The sequence below is a fragment of the Simochromis diagramma genome, unplaced genomic scaffold, assembly GCF_900408965.1.
Source record: "Simochromis diagramma unplaced genomic scaffold, fSimDia1.1 OVJJ01000565.1, whole genome shotgun sequence".
Lineage (NCBI taxonomy): Eukaryota > Metazoa > Chordata > Actinopteri > Cichliformes > Cichlidae > Simochromis > Simochromis diagramma.
The window spans coordinates 3,341,335-3,355,584 of record NW_024387304.1 but is presented as its reverse complement, the minus strand read 5'-3'; the positions used below and the strand labels follow the sequence as shown (position 1 = coordinate 3,355,584).

Sequence of the window (14,250 nt, the reverse complement as noted above, 5' to 3'; positions counted from 1 at the left end):
ACAGGAACAACATCCAAGATTACTGTCCAGAAGAGTGCAGGACCCTTAAGCGCACAGGCCTCTGGTAGAGGACCCAAGCTTGAAGGATAAATAACGCCCTCGGGGGAGAGGGGAATTTAAAAAATATATATATTTATTTGTATGTATGTGGTGTGTATGTTTTTATTTTTACATCATTTTTCCACAGGTTGCAGTTCTACTAATAGACACGCAGGGAGCGTTTGACAGCCAGTCTACCGTTAAAGACTGTGCCACACTATTTGCCTTGAGCACCATGACCAGCTCTGTGCAGGTCAGTCATCTTTTTTATTTCTAGTATATTCTAGTTGTCACATAAGAAACTCTTTAATTCATTGTGATAGTATAACAATAGAATATACATTTTTATCTAGAAATTATGGCATCAACATTATGTGTGTTTCAGGTGTACAACCTTTCCCAGAATGTTCAGGAAGATGACCTTCAGCATCTCCAGGTCAGTATCAGCCTGCAAGACAGCTTTACTATTTCTAGACTGAATCCTATAGCATAAACCCAATTCTCCAAAAAGTTGATTCTGTTCATCTGGACGTAGCGTTTTGTGAGAGAAACGTTTCGTCACTCATCCAAGTGACTTCTTCAGTCCCAACTGACTGCAGGTTTCCCCAACCTTATAAACAGTACATTTGCATAACCAGCCCACTGAAGGAACAATGGGCTGAGAGGTCAGTCAGCTGAGACTGAAGAAGTCACTTGGATGAGTGACGAAACGTTTCTCCCACAAAACGCTACGTCCAGATGAACAGAATCAACTTTTTGGAGATTTACTTTCCTAGATGATTGAGAATGCATCAAGACCCCATGAACCCAATTATTTAGGTTATTTCTTATGTTACGTTATTTCAGCAAATGATGTGTCATTTAACACACAGCTCTGTTGTGTGCTAATGTGTTAAACGATGTAAATGCGAGCGTGGGTTGTACTAGACCATATTTATTTAGGCTTTCATTAAAAACATTTTACGTTGAAAGTGAAATAATATCAAATGTTGTTGTCATTTTAATTGCGTTAATATTTAAACATATAAAAGCTTTTTTCACAAGCCAATAAAAAAGTATGGTTCAGTAAACATCTACACATCAGCAGCACAAAAACCTTGCATCAACCCACATAGCAAAATTCGTATGGCCCGGATCTGGCCCACACAATGTGTTTACACATGGCCCACATACCGCAAAGAATGACGGCCCTTTGGTGGCCCAGACCTGGTTTGCCAGAGGTGAACCACACATGGGCCAGCACAAGGCCAGTTAGAGACACACTGGAGGTCCTGTGCTGGCCCATGTGTTACCTCTGGCAAACCTGATCTGGGGCACCATTCTTTGTGGTATGTGGGCTGTGTGTAAGTTGTGTGCAGCCACGGGCCAGTTGCAGACACACTACTAGCCCAGTGCTGGCCCAGAACAGTTTCAGCTCTGGCCCCAGATGTCAGTCTACCTTAATCAAGCCATGTAATGACAACATGTGCCGGAACATAATAGTAACATGACAAAACTGTTCAGACAGTGAACGGACTGATTCTTACATAACGCTTTTCTACTCTCCCAGATTACTCAAAGTGCTCTATACAACATACCACATTCACACACTTTCTCTAAGTGCTTCCTAACTACATTCATACACATTCACGCTCTCGCCATGCAGACTGGAGGAGCCAGGGATCGAACCACTAACCTTCTGATCAGTAGGTGATCTGCTCTACCTCATGAGCTACAGCCACCCAGTGGGAAACATGAGTAAAGGGCAGGGGGGGGGCAGGGATAGCTCAGTAGGTAGAGTGGTGGCCCCATGATTGGAAGGTCGGGGGTTCGATTCCACTGAACAGCTACCCTGAGGTACCCCTGAGCAAGGTACCGTCCCTACACACTGCTCCCCGGGTGCCCAATGGCTGTCCACTGCTTCACTGAGTGAATGGGTTAAATGCAGAGAAGAATTTCCCCACGTGGATCAATAAAGTACACTTTCTTCTTTCTTCTTTAAACCTCACTAGGTTTTGGATAAAGTGTATACTCACAAACCTGTCAAATCTGCATTTGAAACGTTTGCTACCATATAGGGCTGGGCCATATCATATTGTTCACGGTAATACCGGTATAACGTTGGGCAACGATAAGAAAATGAAATATCGCGATAGAATATGGGTAAAACGCGCATGCGCAGTGCCTTTGTTTTCATATGCACATGGCGGAAAAAGCATGGTGGCGACGGAGTATGAGAAGGGCGAAAGTGGATCGTTGAATGAAACAGATGAACCAGAATTGGTTTGTAAAAATGCTGCAACTTCAGTGGTGTGGAACTGGTTTAGCTTTCATCCATCACATACACAACAAAGCGCTATTTTTGGTAGAGCATGCTAGTGGGCCGTCGTTATTACCGTTTTTTTTTTTGAAAATACGGCACACTTAAAATCAATCCTTTGATTTTTCTGAAAATCGATAGTGCCCCTTATAATCTCGTGTGCCTTATGTATGAATTCTGGTTGTGTTTACTGACCTCGAAACGATTTTATGCACACGGTGCTCGAAAATCTGTCAAATGTTATAGTACGACTTTGCTAAGCTACGAACCCGCACCGCTTGATGGATTGTCGGAGCATTACGGCTATCATAGGCAGGGGCCTCGCGGAGTGATACGTACTGCGCTGTGTGTATAACCTCTTTTTATGTTTTGTGGATATTATACATGGTTATGCTGAGGATATGTCGGCCAATTTCCACTTGAAATGCCTTTTGGTTAAATTGTCAGCAAGGAATTTGCATTTGCACTGTAAAATTTTTATATAACTTTAATGCACATAAAAAACAGTTGCTTGTTTAAGTGAAAATACATTGATGTTTGTTTGTTTTTTTTGCACTAATAAAGTTGTGGAGTTGTAAAGTGTTTTGTCTAGTGTCAATTATATTGTCAGTTATATCGTTAGCGCAAATTTTCAAATGTATATCATGATAATATTTTTGGTCATATCGCCCTGCTCTATTACCATAGCAGTATAGTATTGCAACATGGCATTTGGGTCTTCTAACTAAAATGGGAAAATAGGAACATAAATAGTGCCACCATTGCCAGACCTGGCCCACATCTGGTTGACATACACCCACCCATGACACCAGTCAGTCAGAAGTGCCAGCTTGATGCCGGATCTGGACCAGATCTGGGCCAGACCTGTCTGTTATGTGGGAAAGCACAGGGTAGACTTCAGAATGCTCAGTTTTCTTCATAGCAGCCACCACATTCCTTTAAAGTCCTTTAAAGGCTTGAAGACACAAACTCACTCATTCCCTGCACACTTAAACTTGCAGACACACATGCACAAAAACTCATAATATGCACACACCCTTTCAGAGCTCTTTTTTTTCAAAGCTGCCTTTCAGAACTCTGATTAAAAGATGGAATAATCAAGAGATTACTCGATTACTAAGATAATCAATAGCTGCAGCCCTACATCATATCCACACATGAAATGGACAAGCAGTTTATGAAAGCTGCAGTCTCTCTAAACAAGATAAGGTCAAATTTTTCTGTGACAAGAATCAAAGAAAAAAACAAACACCAAATGAAAAAATAATTGTTTAGCACTCTTTTTAAAAATCACTAGAACAGCATAGGAAATGGCCCAGAAAGGTTAGTTTTTTATGTGCTTCTTTTCTCTGACCCTCTCTGCCTCCCTCTGAAGTATCCCTCTGAAGTTTAAGAGAAAATGACAATTTTTCCATCGTATAGATCTCTTGTACAGAATGTATCCAATCTTCCATCGTTGGTGGTTCAAGCTTAAGCCATCCCCTTGTAAGAGGCTTTTTACTTGCGGCCAGTAGGATATACAAGAGTCTATTGTCATTGGAATTCAATTTATCCACTGGTACATTACACAAAAATATGGTCTCAAAGGTTAAAGGAAAAACAAATGAAAAAACATTTTGTAGATGTTCATGGATTAGAGACCAATACTGGCGAATAACTGTGCAATCCCAAAAAGATATGGAAATGGTTAGCTCCATCTCCCCCACATCTCTAACATTTGTCACCAGTTCCCCAATATCTTTGTTAAGCAGGGGTGATGAAAAATCTCATAATGCTTTTCCAGCAAAATTCACGCCAAACATTAGACCCAGTGGTAGCCCACTATATCTTGCATGCGTGGTCCCAACACTCCTCTGTAATTGACAAATTACCTTCTTTTTCCCACATTGCTTTAATATACACAGTGCTGTCGTTTTTACACCGCAGGATGCTGTTATATAATTTGGAAATGATTTTGCTTTGCGCTCCAGATTTGGTTAATAATAAAAATGTTTCTACAAATTGTAATTCGTTTAGGTTCACTTTTAATTTTTGATTAAAATAATTTCTGACCTGTAGATATCTAAAGAAGTTGTCTGAACCTAAATCATGTTTACGTCTTAAAAAGCTAAAAAAAAAAAAAAAAAAAGCTCAAAGCTTTGGAATGCCCCCTTGTGGACGAATGAATAATAATTAGTTATACCTTTTGAAACCCAGTTCTTGAATCTATTATCGTAATGATTTGGGGTAAAATCTGAATCATATGCACACCATCTTAAAACCTTGGAGCCCTTTTCCAAACCGCAAATTCTTATTACTTCTTTCCAAGCAGATATCATTATTTGTAGTATAGGTTCGTCTGCCACGTTTATGTCCGATATTAAAGCTGTAACTAGTATTCCTTTAACTATTGTTCCTTCAACATCTTTCCATCCGGCGTGTAATCTGGACAACAGAGACATATCCATGGTCTTAACTGAGCTGCATAATAATATTCTCGTAGACAAGGAAGCCCACGACCTCCCTTTTCTTTCTTTAGTTGGAGTGTTTTATATTTAACTTTAGCTTTTTTCCCGTTCCAGATTTTGACAATCCAGTATTTTGACAATATTCTATCCCATGCCACAAACTGTTTTTGTGGTATGGCAATCGGTAAAGACTGAAACAAATACAGCAGTCGGGGAAGAATATTTAATCTGATTGATTCGATCCTGGAGTGTAGGTCCAGAAACGGAATGGTATTCCATCTTTGTATATCTGATTTTATAGATTCATTTATCGGGGTAGTTCGCACTGAACATTTTGGTGAAGTCACAGTGTATTACCAACCCTAGATACCTAATGCTATCTGCATCCCATTTCCATTTATAACAATTCTTAATTTTGACTGGTGGTTCATAGTTTACAGTTAATACCTGCATTTTATTTACATTAACCTTATATCCCGAAAAAGAGCCATACTCTGATAGCATGTCCATGATTTGGGGGAGTGCCTGTGAGGGAAAGTTTGTTGTTAAAAGTAAGTCGTCAGCAAATAGTGCTAATTTCTGTTCCCCTCCTGCCGTTCTTACTCCAGGTATATCCTGTCTCTGCCTGATCCATTGACTTAATGGTTCTATAAACAAAGCAAAAAGCAGTTGTGAAATGGTTCTTTATTCTATGTATAGTCCTCTCTGCTTGTTGCTTCCTAAGTTTAAGAAACAGAAGTCTTAATGATTTCCTCCCTACCTCGCATTGCTGTTGTTTAATAAAAAGAAGTTTTTTCTGTATGTCCATTGTGTTTAGATTATCTCTTTCTTTTTTTTATTATATCAGATTTAATATCATCATTCAGCGTCACAGAGTGTAGATGTTGTAGCTCTAACAATTTGTCTTCTAATTGACAACGATTTTCCCACCTTGATTTTATAATGTAAGAAGATATACTAATTATTTTTCCTCTAATCACTGCCTTCAGTGCATCCCATAATATTCCCGGAGATACCTCCTCATTTTCATTATACTCTAAGTAAGTTTCTATTTCTTTTTTCAAACTCTCTTTAATATTTGGATAATTTAAAATGTTTGAATTCAACCTCCATAAGGTTAATCTATTTTTGCTATTCAGGCAGATATCAAGATAAACCGGCTTATGATCTGAGATGGTACAAGCGGCTATTTCACAGCTTTTAATTCTAAATAGATCATTCTTAAACATGAGAATATAATCTAGCCTAGAATATACGTTGTGCGGAATTGAGAAATGGGTGTACTTTCTATCATTTGGATGAAAATCTCTCCACACATCTAGTAGTCCAAAATCGTCCATAAAATGCACCATTCTTCTTCCACTATTCCTCTGATCACCTTTTCCGTTTGAAGAATCTAGTTTGACATTTAATGTGACATTAAAGTCACCCCCGCAAATGAAAATTCCCTGACTCCTTGTTGTTGCCAATTTCAAAATCTGCCTATATAAGGACTAGTCACTGCCTGGGGGAATATACACATTTAAGAGAGTAATCATGGTACCCTCAATCTTACCTGTTACCAATATATATCTACCTTATATGTTCATAATTCAAAGCTGAGGATAACAGAATCGCCACCCCCCCCCTTCGCCTCCCATAACTATGAGAAGAATAGAAGGCATGTTTGAAACCTTGTTTGTTAAGTTTTGCCTGGTCTTTGTCAGCTAGATGTGTTTCCTGCATCAGAACAATTTGGGCTGTGTCCCTTTTAAACTTAGATAGGGCTTTCCACCTTTTCACTGGACTATGTAAGCCATTAATATTCATTGACAAATTTTTTATTAACCTGCTACTCATCTAAATTGTAATTTTCTGTGATTATTATCTGCACACCCTTGTAAAAACTAAACATAAAACATATGAAAAAAGTTTCATCAGAAAGGAACAGAAATCAAAATAAAATCTTAACTTCCAAGGTAGAGGTCCCTGAAATGGACCCTGCTTCACCTCGAGAGGCAACTTCCTCATCAGTCTATGAAGGAGGCTCTCGATGGCTTAGGCCTCACCATAAAGAGCATTCATGAGAGAACCTATTTATTTATGTATTGTACACCGTATAGTAAACTTAATTGTAAAGGGAAACAAAGTAAGTAGACCTCAATTTTCCGAGGAAGAAGGTACCGTCCTCCTGAAGGCTGAGTTTTTCTTTGTTACCGGGATCGCGTTTCTTGTTTGCCGCTGCGCTCACTGGTTCTCTGCTGACCTTACTCCATGTTAGCTGCTTCAGTTCTTCCAGAACTATTTCAGGTGATTTAACGACGTTTACAGCATAACCTCTACTGGCCATATCTTCGGTGGCTTCAGCTGCAGTGTTGTAAATTTTTGTTTTATCAGTATATTTCACCTTAAGCAGGGCTGGGAAGAGAGTCTGGAAGGGGATCTGCTGCTCTTTCAGAATCTTGCGCATCTCTGCATTAGGGCTGCCACAAACGATTATTTTGATAGTCGACTAGTCACCGATTATTTTTGCGATTAGTCGACTAATCAGATCATGCATTCATTGGACGTAAAACGTACAGCTTATTGCACCAGCAGCATCTGCTCTTATATAACTATCATTAGCTTACAGCTTTAAGTGTTTAAGGTATGTGCTAACTAACAATAAAGACAAAATGATAGTTTATTAAATTTTAATGAAGTTTGCAGATTGTTTCGGTGAAGTTTAATAAACTCAGCCGTCTGCTCCTTGCTATCTAAAATATAACAGGACACCGGAGTATATTCTCGAGCATCTCACACTTCTGATAATCAGCTGTCTGCTTGACGTTTATTCAGCTGTGTAAAAACTATAACTTTAATCTCAGCCAAACCGATTTACTCAGGAACAAATAAAATACTAAAAAAAGCCAAACAATAACATTTTTAAGTTATCTAAGTGACTTATATATCATGTTTAACCTGAGTAGCGAAAGACAGCGGTGGGTTTGAAAACGATTTGCCGGCAGTCCGGTGTTCTCACGGCTCTAGTGAGCCTTGAACCCCGGCTCGCTATCGAGCTGGTGGGTATCAGATGTCTCCGAAAACGTCGGAGCTCTTTTGGAAAATATGTGGTGTCCTGATAAACTGAGCAGATATTTGAAGTTTACACAGCTACATTCTCCCTGAAAATATGTTAAACATTTATTTTGTGACCCAGAAAGAATAATAAGAGTAATATTAAAACTAACTAGCTGCCGCCATTGTTGGAAACTGAGCAGGGCCACGCTATGAATTCTGGGACACAGTTTCTTCTTCAGATTGTTATTCTTGATGTTAAAACAGACCCTGACAAATAGCATTAAGCATCGCTTATCGAATAATCAGATATGCAAACAATTGTTCTTGTACTTCTTGATATTTTATAGCTGCTTCTGTTTTCTAGGCTTTTTTTGCTTGTTTTGTCTCCTCAGCTCTTCACTGAATATGGACGACTGGCCATGGAGGAAGTCTATGAGAAACCCTTTCAGGTCTGCCATACTATGGTCATTGTCCTTAAAATATATAAGGGAGGTTTCTTTTAATTTTAAAACAAGCTTTGTCTTGTTGTATCAGTACTTGTAAAGTCATGAAAGGAAAACATTTTGTCTTCATGTCTGTTCCTGGTCAAAGCTTCTAACAATCTTTTTCTTCATACCAGCACATACTGCTTGAGTTTTAACTGTTGCACACTCTTATCCATTTCTAGATGTTCTTCACCTGAAAGTCACACATTGATGTCCATGCTGAATAATAATTTAAATTTTGTTTTTTAAGAGACTGATGTTCCTAATCAGAGATTGGAGTTACCCATATGAACATCCATACGGCCTGGAGGGAGGGCGGAGCTTCTTGGATAAACGATTGCAGGTGAGTTGAATAATTAAACCCTAACAGCCTGACTTAATAGATCAACAAAGTCACGTGGCAGTGGATGTAAAGCAGGTGGAAACTGCCTACCTACTATATATAGAGGCAATCTTCTGTCGAACATCTCCACGGTTTTTTACATTTCACATTGTTTTAATTTGTTTTAAGTGCAGTAAATCAGATATTAACTGAAGTGCCTGGCTTGTGTTCAGGTGAAACAGAACCAACACGAGGAGCTCCAGAATGTCCGCAGACACATCCACTCCTGCTTCTCCAAAATCAGCTGTTTCTTGTTGCCTCACCCTGGCCTCAAGGTGGCCACCAATCCTCATTTCGATGGGCGGCTCACAGGTATAACAGAACTTGTAATAGCAAAGGTCAGTTCATCTTCTTTTCATGTGTATGTTCTCTTCCTCACCCCTTGGAGGGTGGTATTTCTCTGTTCCTCAAGCTGGGCCCTCTCCCGATTATGGATGCTCCTGGATTGTTGCTCTGGCACTAACTAATCCTTGCCCTCCCTTTTTCTATTGCTCATCGACCCTCAGGATGCTTAGCTTTGGGTGGAGACCTGAGCATTGTGAGGAGTTTTTGTGTTTTGACATCAATAGCGTGGCCACCTTATTATTCCAGCTGTGCTGTAGCCTCTGAATGTTCTGCGCTATAGATTGATATTTACATCAAAAGCTGTGCAAGAAATAGCATAATCACAAGTAAATCTGTCCATCTGTGCAGGTATTGATGATCACTTGTGCAAGTATATTTTCGTGCACAGAACTTGGCAGCCATGTGCACCAAGACGCCATCTCACACAAGTGGCTAGTTTATGAGGGCTGCTCCATCATGCTCTTGATGGTAACTCTCTGTTCTTGAAACCAAATCAAGCTCGCTCAAATCCCCTGAGTTTTGACTGTATGGAAGCCCAAAAGAAAAGGGGTCCTAATGTGATTGTTCACTTTGGACAGTTAAGGTTATTGTGTTAAGTTACACTGTGGAAGCAACACAAGAACTGTTTTAAACCACTGTCTATGTACCATTTACGATTTTGAAAATGACTTTTGCCAAATTAACTATCAGCAGTTATTGTTTGTAGTGTAGCAGTGGAAGTAGTGAAAAGTGTCATAGGTGTCAGTATTTTAATGCTTTAATCCTGAAAATCTCTCAGAGCAGAGGTACTTGCAAGGGCACAAACATGCAGGATGTCTTGGAAAGTAGAAACTCTTCCTTTTTTATCCATGGCTGCTGAGTTCTATGTGTGCAGTTTGTTGAATTTATGCGAGTGGAGGAATATCTAATGTAATGTTATGTTACATGTTATAATATGTAACATAAAATATGCATGCATAGAGTAGTAGTGAACAAACAGAGAAAGAATGCCGTGTGATAGATGTAGCAAAAGCAACTTCAGGAAGAATGAACAGAAGAAGCTCGAGAAAGGAAACAGGCTGAGAGAAGACCTATAGAAGACACTGAAGGTGAAGGTAATCGAAACACTCAGAGCAGTGACCCCCAAATTTGGGGAGCGGCTCTAGCACATTCCAGGAATTATATCAGGTTTCTGTGTCCAGAAGAGCGCAGTCCTAGGATAGTTAGGATAGTGCATAGGATCCTCGGGCTCCTAGGCCCGACCTGAGCTTAAAGGACAGACAGTTTGTTTCTGTTTTTGTATGTAATAATATAATATATTGGCCCGGTGGCGCCAGTGTCCGGCAGCCTCGCCTCTGTCAGTGCGCCCCAGGGCAGCTGTGGCTACACTGTAGCTTGCCATCACCAGTGTGTGAATGTGTGTGTGACTGGGTGGATGACTGAATGTAGTGTAAAGCGCTATACAAATACATGCCATTTACCATTTATTATATATTGGTAGGAACACTAGAGGGGTGAAACATCACCTTCTAGTAGATAGAGCAGTCGCACAAAACTTCAAGACCAGACTGACCTCATCCTGGATTGATTTTTTTTTTTTTTACTTCCGGCGCCCCCCGTGCGTGGCAGCCTGTTACAGCAGCTCCGCTCATTCTGAGCTTCTTTCTTATCTCCTCTTTACTTTTGCGTAATTTTTTGTAACTAAAGTCACCAGAAAACTGCAGCATCCGCCTGTTTACTAACTGCGACTACTTTCAACATGGAAAGTAGCTGATAATTAGTGAACTTATGTGCAGCAGAGTTTGTTGCAAGCTTACACACACAACATAGCAGTGGACACAGAGCAGGTGGGTGGGACACACTGCAGCGGTCTGCTTTCCCATTGGTTGAAACATACTGGAGCCTGTATATTCTGATTGGTTGGGCAGGCTGTCTATTTCTCCTGAATAATTTGGGATTTTCTCTAATCACCATAGGGTCAACAGTATTCATAAACTCCCACATATACTTGATTGAAATCATTTAGCAAGTTGCAACTCAACCAGATGCTTTTGGTAGCCATCAACAGTATTATGGGATAATTCTTCTTGAATTTTGTGGTGAAGATTGTACTGAACTAATCAGAGCAAATAAAGAGTGAAATGACCCTGGGTAAGAGGGTGTAGGTATGGTAATCAGGGGCAGATATGAATATAATGATGAGCTTTGACTGTTCTGCTTTTTAGAATAATTATTCAAAGTGTTTTGTATACGTTTTTGTAGCCAGCTGTGAGATCAATATTTAAAGTGTCGATGATCAGCTCTTCAATCTGTTTGGCAGGGAGTGCATGTTTATATGCCATCTTTGTGTCAGTGCAACCAAATATTACAACCCAAAAATAGTTTATAACTTTTCACCATATTTTTCTGTAATGTTAATTTTTTTTAGATGTGTTAGCTATTATGTGTCATTTGTTGTACCCTTTGTTTGTTTGTTTATTCTAATGTGAATTTCAATTTACAGACTGTGACGAAAAGATCTAATTAATATAACACCTAAAAACCTATATTTGGTCAAGTCTTACTTAAAATGCGAAAATATGGATATAAAGGAACAACTTGGCTTGCTCAGGAAATTATTTATTTGCAGGAGGGATCTAATTGACCCCTCAGGGATAAACATGGAATGCACACAACTCAGTGCTTCTCCACCAGGAGAAACTATTATACACTTTTTTTGGGGTGGGGGGTAAATATGTTTTTGGTGTGTCACTCAGATATTGATGGGGACTTCCAGAAGGAGCTGCTGAACCTCGTTCCAGCGCTGCTTGCTCCAGAAAATCTAGTGGAAAAAGAGATTGGAGGAGTCAAAATTACCTGCAGAGATCTGCTGCACTATTTCAAAGTGAGTTTACTCGTCAGTAAGTCATCAGATAACAAAAGATTTCAAAGTAAGCTCCCCAAAAAAGAAAAGGATCAAAGAAGTGAGCTTTTGTGGGATTTCTAGTGGGATGCTTGAAAATGTGATAATGGGCAATCTGATGACGGGGGAATGCTTCTTTACTGCTATTACTTTCTGTCAAGATGGTTGTCAGATGTTCAGATGAAAATGTGTGAAACTATTTTTTCTATGTAAGACTTGGTTGAAAGCCACAGAAAAAGCTATCTGTTTTGGTTGATTGTATTGTCAAATTTCTAAAAATGTTCCCTACCCTACTGCTGTATTTGCAGGCCTACATGAAGATCTATCAGGGAGAGGAACTCCCTCATCCCAAATCAATGCTCCAGGTTGGTTCAGCTCCTTCAGTTTCACTGTTAGATGGCTCCATCTCCTGGACAGTTTACATTATGATCTGTAATCAGAAGAGTAAGTGTCTCTGAGGTTAAGAAGTGAATGGCGTCTGTTTATTATGAAGATTTTACATCTTCAATCAAGTTGATACATTTGCTTTAAAGGAAAACGACACCACATGCCTCAGATCAGGCTGCACTCAATCTCAGTTTAATTAAAAACTTTCTGTATTGATTAATGTGTGATAAAGATTGTTTCTGCACAATGTTTTGTCCTCTGGTTTTTAGGCAACAGCTGAAGCAAATAACCTTGCAGCTGTAGCAGGATCCAAAGACATATACAACAAAAGCATGGAGCAGGTAAATATATGGCATTTTGAGGGACATGGATTTAAGCTGATCTGGAGAGTTTGAGATCCAGACACCTCAGAACTTGGATGTCAGACTAAAGTGATGTAACTCCTGACTTAGCGCAATTCTGATTGATTTGTGAAGAGTACACATATAACCACAAAATATGTGGTTAACATGAGTTTGTGCCAGAAGTTTGATCATTGTCTAAACACTGTTACTTCCTGTTCATTTAATCAGAGATCCAGGTTTTGTTTGATGAATTCAGTTAATTTTTTTGTTGTATTTCCTGTCCTGGTCTCAGATCTGTGGTGGAGACAAACCATACATTTCCCCAGCAGAGTTAGAGCGCCGTCATGTGGAGCTACGACAGGCTTCCGTGCGGTGCTTCCGCTCTGTCAAGAAGATGGGCGGAGAAGATTTCTGCCGGCGCTACCAGGAGAAGCTGGAGGCAGAACTTGATGAGGCCTATGCCAACTTCAGCAAGCAGAATGATGGAAAGAACATCTTCTACGCTGCACGGACGCCCGCCACACTCTTTGCTGTCATGTTTGTCATGTACATAGTGTCAGTTGTCACCGGCTTTGTGGGCATTAGCTCTGTGGCCACGCTGTGCAACCTGGTGATGGGATTGGCTCTGACAGCACTCTGCATCTGGGCCTATGTTAAATACTCTGGAGAGTTTCGCGAGGTCGGAGGATTCATTGACCAGGTGGCTGAAACCCTCTGGGAACAGGTGAGAGGACAGTCTTTGCATTACAAGTGGTGCAAATTTCTTCTAATCTTTATGTCAGTGAATGATTGATTAACTGATTGATTGAGTATATCAGCAGTGTTGGGCAAGTTACTTTGAAAAAGTAATTAATTACAGGGAGTGCAGAATTATTAGGCAAGTTGTATTTTTGAGGAATAATTTTATTATTGAACAACAACCATGTTCTCAATGAACCCAAAAAACTCATTAATATCAAAGCTGAATGTTTTTGGAAGTAGTTTTTAGTTTGTTTTTAGTTTTAGCTATTTTAGGGGGATATAAACCAGTCTTGAGATATTTCTTGGCCCAGTCTTGACGTTTCAGCTTGTGTATCTTGTTCAGTGGTGGTCGTCTTTCAGCCTTTCTTACCTTGGCCATGTCTCTGAGTATTGCACACCTTGTGCTTTTGGGCACTCCAGTGATGTTGCAGCTCTGAAATATGGCCAAACTGGTGGCAAGTGGCATCTTGGCAGCTGCACGCTTGACTTTTCTCAGTTCATGGGCAGTTATTTTGCGCCTTGGTTTTTCCACACGCTTCTTGCAACCCTGTTGACTATTTTGAATGAAACGCTTGATTGTTCGATGATCACGCTTCAGAAGCTTTGCAATTTTGAGACTGCTGCATCCCTCTGCAAGATATCTCACTATTTTTGACTTTTCTGAGCCTGTCAAGTCCTTCTTTTGACCCATTTTGCCAAAGGAAAGGACGTTGCCTAATAATTATGCACACCTGATATAGGGTGTTGATGTCATTAGACCACACCCCTTCTCATTACAGAGATGCACATCACCTAATATGCTTAATTGGTAGTAGGCTTTCGAGCCTATACAGCTTGGAGTAAGACAACATGCATGAAGAG

General features: G+C 39.9%; 1 protein-coding gene across 3 annotated transcripts in view; it reads left to right on the top strand.

Moving 5' to 3' along the window:
* The window catches only part of LOC120716646 (atlastin-2-like), a 38,665-nt gene that overhangs the window by 15,749 nt on the left and 8,666 nt on the right, over positions 1 to 14,250 (top strand). For all 3 annotated transcript variants that reach the window (XM_040004210.1, XM_040004211.1, XM_040004212.1), the window contains exons 4-12: positions 188 to 292; positions 425 to 475; positions 8,217 to 8,273; positions 8,560 to 8,652; positions 8,865 to 9,003; positions 11,772 to 11,899; positions 12,226 to 12,282; positions 12,574 to 12,645; positions 12,941 to 13,372. In XM_040004210.1, coding sequence (XP_039860144.1) covers positions 188 to 292; positions 425 to 475; positions 8,217 to 8,273; positions 8,560 to 8,652; positions 8,865 to 9,003; positions 11,772 to 11,899; positions 12,226 to 12,282; positions 12,574 to 12,645; positions 12,941 to 13,372 — 1,134 coding nt within the window. The remainder of the gene's footprint in view (positions 1 to 187; positions 293 to 424; positions 476 to 8,216; positions 8,274 to 8,559; positions 8,653 to 8,864; positions 9,004 to 11,771; positions 11,900 to 12,225; positions 12,283 to 12,573; positions 12,646 to 12,940; positions 13,373 to 14,250) is intronic.